Source organism: Crotalus tigris, unplaced genomic scaffold (assembly GCF_016545835.1).
Source record: "Crotalus tigris isolate CLP2741 ecotype Arizona unplaced genomic scaffold, ASM1654583v1 scf7180000024508.2633422, whole genome shotgun sequence".
Classification (NCBI taxonomy): domain Eukaryota; kingdom Metazoa; phylum Chordata; class Lepidosauria; order Squamata; family Viperidae; genus Crotalus; species Crotalus tigris.
In genome coordinates this window covers 560,094-569,506 of record NW_024100680.1, presented here as the reverse complement: position 1 = coordinate 569,506, position 9,413 = coordinate 560,094, and the positions used below count along the sequence as shown (strand labels likewise).

General features: G+C 34.3%; 1 protein-coding gene across 5 annotated transcripts; it reads right to left on the bottom strand.

Moving 5' to 3' along the window:
• Positions 1-415: 415 nt before the first annotated feature.
• LOC120303891 (olfactory receptor 5V1-like) lies at positions 416-8,778 on the bottom strand. 5 transcript variants are annotated; one of them, XM_039333791.1, is made up of 3 exons: positions 8,747-8,778; positions 2,367-2,417; positions 416-1,812 (listed from the first exon to the last, which is right to left on the bottom strand). In XM_039333791.1, exon 3 carries the CDS (start codon positions 1,794-1,796, stop codon positions 864-866), a length of 933 nt encoding a protein of 310 aa, XP_039189725.1. In that variant the 5' UTR covers positions 1,797-1,812; positions 2,367-2,417; positions 8,747-8,778; the 3' UTR covers positions 416-863. The 5 variants fall into 5 exon arrangements, with proteins under 5 accessions (XP_039189725.1, XP_039189726.1, XP_039189728.1 ...); XM_039333792.1 differs by having other exon boundaries at positions 2,367-2,414; positions 8,747-8,775; XM_039333794.1 differs by lacking the exon at positions 8,747-8,778 and adding an exon at positions 5,620-5,648.
• Between the last annotated feature and the right edge of the window lie 635 nt (positions 8,779-9,413).

The following is a 9,413-nucleotide window of genomic DNA, read 5'->3' as shown; positions in this document are numbered from 1 at the left end:
TCCATGGGTTGGCACACCACGCTCGTGTTGAGGTCACGTATAACTACCCATGTGGTTTAATAAGTTTCATCCGGGGGGAAAGGGGTGTTATGTCCTGAGCCTGCAAAGGCAGACTCGGGACATTGCAATGGTCCCGGGCTGTTGCAAGCTGCCCGGGACCAGACTGAGTGGCACCGGCCTTGCGCACATGTGCAAGGCACGGAAGCGTGCCAGATTGTTACCTTTTTGCCCGGGGATTCTATTAAAGGAGACAGAGAGGCCTGCAAGCCTCAGAGTTGTGTCGGAGAGAGAACTACTGAGAATAAAAGGCTGTTGGAATTAACAGAATGTGTGCTCTTCTTTCGCCGTTGACTCAAGGTCTCAACACCTTAAATGACCACAGGAATGTTTTTATTAAAGGTTTCATTGTAAGCTACAGCTTCCTTAATTAGAAACCATAGGAAAACTAATAGTATAAAATTATTTTAAGCAAGTATTTATGAATTAACAATAGAATTGTCTTAATAATAAGACAATAATTATTAACAACAATTATAAAAAATAAAATGTAACTCATTCTAAAAAACACACAATATATAAGTGTAAATTGCAGCCTAATCTTGGATCTGTTAGTCTTTTCAAAATGGATGAATAAAAAGATTTATCTTCAGTGTAAAATACAAACAAGGAGAGGGCAGTTTAATTTATCTTGGGAAGTGTTCCATAACTGGGGCGCTAAAGCTTTAGGTGGGTGAATCATCCAATGAAATGATAAACAGAGCCTTCACAGTTGATATTAATGTCTAGGTTGAGTGGTATATATTTTAGGCACCTGGGTCCTAAATATTGGTAATGTTGTAGACTTTTTTTTCTCTGCTCAAGTTCTAACTGCCAAAGAAAAATATTTTTCTCATTTTCATTAGACTGGCCCTTACCTCTTTATTCCTAAGACTATAAATAATTGGATTTAACATGGGTGTCACAATACAATATAGAGAGGAAATCAAAGTATCAATATCCAGAGAGTATCCTGAACTAGGCCTGTTATAATTGAAGTTAGCAGTACCATAAAATACTATAACCACAACCAGATGTGAAGCACAGGTAGAGAAAGCCTTAGCTCTGCCCTTGGAGGTCTTGATCTTCAGAATGGTGCCAATGATGCGGATGTAGGAGATAAGTGTAAAGAGGCAGGGGGTGAGTCCTATCAAAGCACTGGCTAGATGGAGTACAGCTTCATTGACTGATGTATCTGAGCAAGAGAGCTTCAGAAGCAAAGGGACATCACAGAAGAAGTGGCTGAACTGATTTGACTTGCAGATGGTTAACGATGAAGCAAGAAGAGTGTGCACCAGTGAGTTTGCTAAACCACACAACCAGGAGAACCCTGCCATCTTCCTGCAAGCAATATGGTTCATGATGCTAGAATAATGTAAAGGACTACAAATAGCCACATATCGATCATATGCCATGACAGCCAACAGTACACATTCTGTTCCTGCACAAGTAACGAGGAAAAACAATTGGGCAATGCATCCTATATATGAGATAGTTTTCCTCAGTCGAAAAAAATTAATGAGCATAACGGGGATTGTGGCAGAAATATAACAAATGTCTAGAAAGGACAAATTTGTCAAGAAATAGTACATAGGTGCATGCAGAGTCACATCAGTTTTGATCAAGATAATGATCAGAGTATTTCCCACTAAAGTTATTACGTAGATTGCTAAGAACATAAAGAAGAATAGAATATAGAGATCAGGATGGTTTGAAAAACCCAAGAAAATAAACTCCTTTATAAAAGTTTGGTTTCTCATGACAACAGGATTGTTTCTGAAAAGGTAAAGAAAAAAGTCTCAAAGACCAATACAATACTCAGTTGATATAAGACATTCAAAAAATATACTGGCTGGATTCATATATCACCATTAATCTATAATATTGTTTATCTGGGTATTGTGTGAATCCAGCCTCTGTATTTCAAAAAGCATTGTTTAATTGCTTTTATTATTAATTATTTACTCTAAATAAGTATTAACTACAATTAATAATTTAACTGATTATAAAGTTACATTATAAGTATGTAAATGCACATACATATGATAGATAATAAATAAATAGATCAAGAATTATTTCCATAACTGCTTGAATATAAAGCATAAACTAGATTTAAGTTCTTTATTGTATGCATTATACACATTCTACATTCCAGTATGTCCCTAAATAGCATCGCTTTCATTTTTGCAATATATTTATTTTGATCTCTTGTAATAAAAATACATCTGCTACTATTGATTTTTTTACTATTTTAGGTTTTACAATATTTTTGCTCACTAGAAACTAAATATCCAAAATGTTTCTGTCTTTGTTTTGTTTACACGGAATACCTTCAAAGTCTTTATGTAATCTCAGTTTCATTCCTGATTTCTAATTGCCTGCTAGGAATAAAAGAAAATTGCAATGACTGAAGGAGAAATGGATTCATCAACGTAATCAATAGGTAATAATACTTATAACTATAGACATTTTTAGGGATTTGGATGGATGAGCCTTTATAAAAGATTGAAAGGGCATGTGAAAGCATTTTTAAAATGCCTTAAAATGATGGGATCTATTATTAAATAATGGATTCAGGCTATACAATCTTATGAAAAAATTCCTATCAGCCAGAGGAGATCATAGAATCAATTCCTGTGTTCAAGGAAAGCCTGGCAGCCATCTATCAGGATGCCTTAATTTGGGTCTCCTTATGGAGCAGGACCATTACAATTCTGTCAGTCTGGTACAGTGAAATATACAGCAAGAATTGTACACAGCAAAATGATTTATAAATTCTGGATATATTTATTTGTATTATAGGCTATGCCACTCTCACCCCTACTGCATTGCTTACCAAGATACAGTGAAAATATCCACAAAAATTAACAATAAGAGAATAAACACAGATGTAATAGTAACAGTAATAAATTGGGTATATAACAAATATTTAAATGTTCTCCTAACACAGGGATAGGCAACCTTGGCTCTTTTATGAGCCAAGGTTGCCTACCCCCTAACGTGTCACAGGAAGGCCTCCCTCGCCTCCAGGGAGAGTTTATGTTGGCTCTCCTCTTTGATATGCTTCAAAAGTAATCTTTCCTTCTTTTCCTTTTCCTTGTCATCAGGCTAGAAAGGGTAAGGATGCATAAGATTTCTCTTGAGGGATCTCTCAGTGTACAGGATCCTACTGTATTTCCTATTTAGTACTGCTAAGGATGAGACATTGAACTGAGTCAAAGAAAAGCTCTACATTGTGCAGGGCAGATGAGGTTAAATAACTAACCTGAGGGCATAAAAGGGTTTCAGATTGGAACCCGCCACTGAAAATTGTACACAAATCCACCTGCTGCAGTATCAAAAACTCTTTGACAGGTTTTAGCTTTAGTGCACCCAAAACTGGGGCAGCGGGGAGTAGATAGAAAGGTATTAATAAAACAGATTGTGTATTTTTTTTCTTTCTACCTTGATGAAAAGCCATTAAACAGAATTAATGAATGTTTGAGCTATTGGAAAACAGGAGTTTAAGCTAGTAGGAAGTTCAACAGATTCTGTGACTTTGTAAATTTTTAATGGACTATGGGATAGGTGAGCCTTGAGTCATGTTTGAAACTGCCAGGGATATATTCAGTTCTCCCAAGGGATAACACTACATCTAGGACAATGCACACAGAAATTAAAATATTATGTATGAGATACTCATGAAGGGGGACTCATTGAACTGAAATTTTCCTCAGAAGGGATGCTAGCAAATAGAATCATTAAGTACATGTCCAGAATTTGAAAGAGTCTGATAGCAGTTATAGATCAGTAACTGACTCTGTGAAAAAGGAAATTAAATTATGGCTTCAAATACACTGCTTTCAGAACATGACAGCCCTACTGATGGGAGTGGGTTAGAGCAATCCCTCCATATTGTGTATTTGTTAGTTTGCCTGCTTTTTGTTTATGATATTGTTAATCTCAATCTCTTCCTTTCTGCCTTAGTTCCTTAGATATGCATTTACAAAATCTCCCCTTGTAGTTCTCCTTCTGATAGGATTTAGCTAGCCAGGTGCTCTTCTTCTCTGCTTATATGGTTTCTGTAAATAAATCTTTACATCAACATTACAAAAGCTGCTTCACTAATTCTTGTTCACATTATATTCCTGCTTTACAGGAATAGAAATTCTCTCCAACATTAAATTTTCACTCTCCAAATAGAGCAAAGTTGGTTTATTGCTAAACTTGACAAAGGTATTGCTTGCTAGATATATTATTAGTAATATTGATATATTATTAATGCTAAATCCAGCAGAATTTCAGAATCATGCTTCTATAGCAGTGTTTCTCAACCTTGACAATTTTAAGGCATGTGGACTTCAACTCCTGGGAGTTGAAGTCCACATGCCTTAAAATTGTCAAGGTTGAGAAACACTGTTCTATAGCAACAACTCCATTTTATTTGCATTCAGCTTCAGTTGGTCCTTCACATCTCTTACAATTTAAGAGACACAGAGGATCTTAACACATCTAATCCAGGGCTGGCAGGAATGAGGTTTACCGTTGAATAGCAGTATAAGCCTATGTATGATCGTTTCATGCAGATATTACATAACGTGAGTTACAAAAAGAATCACCTAGAGCAATTTCTAAGGATTCAAGTGGATGTCTCCAATATTTGACAATATCTAATTGGTAAGATAAAATCTACCACAAAGTACAGTCTGATGCAACTCTCAAATTCTTCAGGCACTCTTAACGTAGCCATGGCATTCCTTTTACACTCTATGGAAATGAACGTTGAACTTTACTTAAACAGGGTAGGAGACATATTGATGCTCTTGAACTTTGGTGAGAACACTATAGACAGCCAAGAAAATAAACAAATGGATCACTAAACAAATCAACCTAGAGGACAAATGTCCAGGCTGAAATTATCCTACTTTAGTACATTACACAGAGACTGGTCTCTCTGGAAAAGGCTCTAATGTTGGGAAAGGTGGAAGGAAAGGAAAGGAGAACATGACAACCAGCAGTAAACTGGATGGGCTCAGTTAAAGTTGTGATGAGTGGTCCATTGGAAGATTGAAAGAAGAGGTTAGAGGTAGATGGTCATGGGGAAAATCTATGTAGTCTCTAAGAATTTAAGAAACTTAATAATATAATGTAATGGGGAAAAGATCATCCAAAAGACCAATTAAGGCAATCGTTCTGTCAAATCTGAACAGTTTTAGATAATCTGTTTCCTCTTATTCAATGCACAAAGGCATAAATTTGAAGTATCAACAGGAATGAAACTGTTTCTTCCAAATCAGTTTAATTTCTTCTATTTCTTTATCTACAGTATAGGATTTTAGAATATTTGACTTCTGGCATAAAATACAAAGCAAGCGATGCAAAAACAGAATACCTTATTGCTTGCCATCCTCTTTTTCTCTTTCTTTCCATCTTTCTCAGCATTGTTGATTTTTCCAGAGAGCTAGGTCTTTCCATAATGTATCCCAAACTGAACCAATTAGAATTAAGGTACAAACGTAATTCTGTTTGGATTTAGCACAAAAGTTTAAAGCAATTCATAATCAACTATGTTTAATGGAAATAAACAAGATGCAACAGACTGACCTTTGTCAAGCAGAAATATCTGAATAAGATAACATCAGATAAATTGCTGGGTTACCATCTGGAAAAGGAACAAGACAAAACAACTATTCTGCTCGAGATGCAATGAACATGCTTCCACAGTGAAGGATATAATGGAGCAAATATTATGTTATGTCATGCCATGCCATGCAATGCCATGCCATGCTATGCTATGCTATGCATTGCATTATATTATCATAATATTTGGTTTCCATAATATATCCAAAATATGATAATTTGAGCCTGGCCATTTGTTTTCCAAGTGAGAACTCTGATTTGTTCCATGATCCATTTGTTTGATTTCTCAAGGAGAAGATATCTACCACAGGTTCTGGTCAAGTGGTGACCAGAACCTGCATACAATTTTCCAGATGCTGATCAGCCATTGGTTTATTGTGATATTTGCATCTCTGAGTGCACATTGTGGCAACACCTTAATTGAACTATTTTACCATTACTACAAGATCCAAGATCTCTTTCCTGATCATCCACTCCTAACTCTTATCCCGCTCATCCCATAGCATGCTTCAGTAAGAAATAGCCCCAACTGACTCTAAAGACTAATAATTGAAGACAGTCATGTTCATAATATACTGTTACAGTTTATATTCTACAGAGTGGCTGAGGAGATCAGTTAAAAATTCCCATAAAGAAAGCAAAATTTCTAAGTTACAGTTGCCTCAAACTAGCAATTCTAAGATGCTGGATGAGAAGGGAAAATTCTTCTCAAGCATTGCACTAATATTTATTTATTTTGATATGCAACTTTGAATTCGCAAAAACAGTTATGCATCATCTAGGAATTTTCCATTTTAAAAATGTCAAGATTCATTTTTTATCATTCTTAGCATACTTGCTTCCATGCAATAAATCCCTGGCAGATAATGTTGTTTTTTGATACAAGAATAAAATAATTTATTTTCCAGATACCCACAGACTGCAATCTCAAAACAAGATGAAGTTTTAAAAATATATTATTGCATTAATAAGCATCAGGACCATTGTATACTAAATCTTTATTTTCCTTTTATTTTTCTTAATAGTGTACAACTTGACCTTATTTTGTAGTTTTCTTTCATATCGTGCAAGGTGCATATTTTTCTCATAAAAATGGCAAATTCTTTTTTTAAAAAATAAACTTTTTGTAGTGGAAATATATACAAAAATAGACATAACTTCCATCTGGACATTTTCATGAAAATTCCTCTGTTTATTCTGAATAAAATAATCACAAATCTTCTAGATGAGATAATTCTGTTTTTTGTCATACAGGACCAAATTAGATAATCCCCAAACCAAATTCATTCTAGCAGACTAAGTATATAAGTATTTGTTGTATATTTTATTATATTTTTATGTGGTATAATCTGTCCAGGAATGCAATAATGAAAAGCAAAATACTGATGCCATACAAAGATAAATACATTTAGATGATTTGACATGTGTTTCTATCATTTATTAGATGTTCAGTTGTGAGCAGACATCCCCAACCAAGTGGGTATGTGTGTAATGGTGACATGAAGAGGAGGGAGTAAGTTACAGAAGACTGATACATACTGATTTATAGAAAGTGTTAATGATTTCAGATATGCCCTATTAGTATTGCATATTAAGGGTTGTTTGTAAGATTATTATGGTTCTTTTAACTTTTCAACCAGTCGTTGTGCAGGGTACTCTTATTTTTTCTCCCATTCTCCATCCTAAGATATTTCTTCTGAAACCAACCATGCCTAGAAGAGGGACGCAATCTTTCACACAGTGAGTCCCAAGCTTCTTTGGAGCTTCAAAATTAATATCAGCAGCAATGTCAATCAAACTAGTTGCTAATACAATTGATACAATAAAAAAGCCAAAAATTCAGAATGGGGAAGTTAAGCAACTATTATTTTAATTACGTAGTTTTAGTTCGCATTGCAAATGCATTTTTATTTGTAAATAAGTCCCATCATGTTCAGGGCTGCTTTTCCTAAGAAACTCCATATTGGATTGAAGTCTGATTCATTTTTTTTGGGGGGGGGGAATTGAAAAAAAAAAACCTGGAGTAGAATCTTGCATTTCTCATGTAAAATGAAAAGAGACTTTTACTACAAGATGGATCATACAGAACTGCCCATGCTTTCCTTGAAACAGACATTTGGAAGGAATTGCATAATTTTCTAAGAAGCTGCAATCATTATTCGCTAAACAGCTTTTAGGACTCATCTAATATTATACCAGGTAATGTTTAGATCATCTGTTAAGAATTTTTTGATTTTTCTGTGTTAATTCTGCTGCAAAAATTTGGATATTGGAGGACAATGCTAAAATGGCATTTTTCTCATTTGATATCAAGAAGTAAAATAGAATAGAAGTAACTCTTACACAATAGATACTTGTTTCTAATCACATCTGAGGATAGATGGCTATTGGGTGTAGGGCAAACTGGTGTTCGTGCAGCTGAAACATATGCTCAGCATCAATTATCTGACATGGTTACATTGCTGTCTAAATGACAGAGTCATTTTACATGATGACTCCCAGTGAGTAGGCTTCTTAGTAAGCAATTTATTGTGAATGAGAGAAAAGTAATTTCCTCTATGTAGAGACTGAGTTTTTAAAAGAAATTGTATATATAGGATGTATTTGAAGTAGAATATATTAATGCCTGGTTATGATTCCATATGCAAAGTCATAGTTATAAACGTATTAAGAATAGTCAAGCTCAAAATAATATTTTACACTTGTGCTCAAAGAAAGCAGAATTAATCGTTCACATATATTACTCTGTTACTTTCTTTCTTGAATACGTCAACAGTATTCATTCAAAGGTACTATATTTGGATTATATTAATATTCCTCTTGTTGCAGTGGCGATAGAAGTTTCACACATACCACTTAGTATGAAATTTTATTTGTGCTGAAAAATTTAGTGAAGTCACACGATAGTATAAAATCTTTTGAATATTTCACAAATAAATCAATTATTATCTCCAAAATGTATATCTCATTTCTAACAATCTGCCCCTAATAAAACTTTATTTGTTTTATTATAGTTTAGGGCTCTACAGGTAAGGGAGTGTTACTTACCAGTTTCACAATCTAACATGTTCAGAAAGAATATTGCACCTACCTGCAATTGCTGTATTTACAACAGCATTGCTTCCTCTATGACTCCTATAGATTAATTCAGGAAGCATTATTTAACTATTGGGACAAGACCTGGGGGACATATTGTATTGAGAGAAGCATCTTAGGAAAACATACAAAGAACCAGTAATTAAACTGATTCTATATGCACTTGATGAAAACTATGTTCTAATAACTCCAATAGGACATAGAAGTATTGTAAACTGTTTATTATTTTTATTAGGAAAAATTATGCCATATTAAATCATACAGTATACGGATGTATTTTAATTGGTATTTAGCTATCCTATTTTCATGAAATATATATTAATAAATATCCTATACAGAATATAAACTGGATTTTATTTTAAGATCTAATATTGAGTAAAATGTTTATAATAAATCATTTTTTGCAATATTAATTGACAGTACTTCCAACATGGGTAACTTATTTTACAAAATCATTCTTTGATTTTTTTTCCCCAGTTTTTCAATTAGCCCTGATGGATAGAGGAGAAGAGTGTGGATGCAGGAGGAATAGTTTCTCCTTTATTTTGATGTTGACCATAGAATCATAACGCAGGAAGGGATCTTGGAGGCCTTCTAGTTCAACCCCCTGCTCAAGGAAGGAACCTTATAACACCCCAATCAAACTTATGCCCAGTCTATTT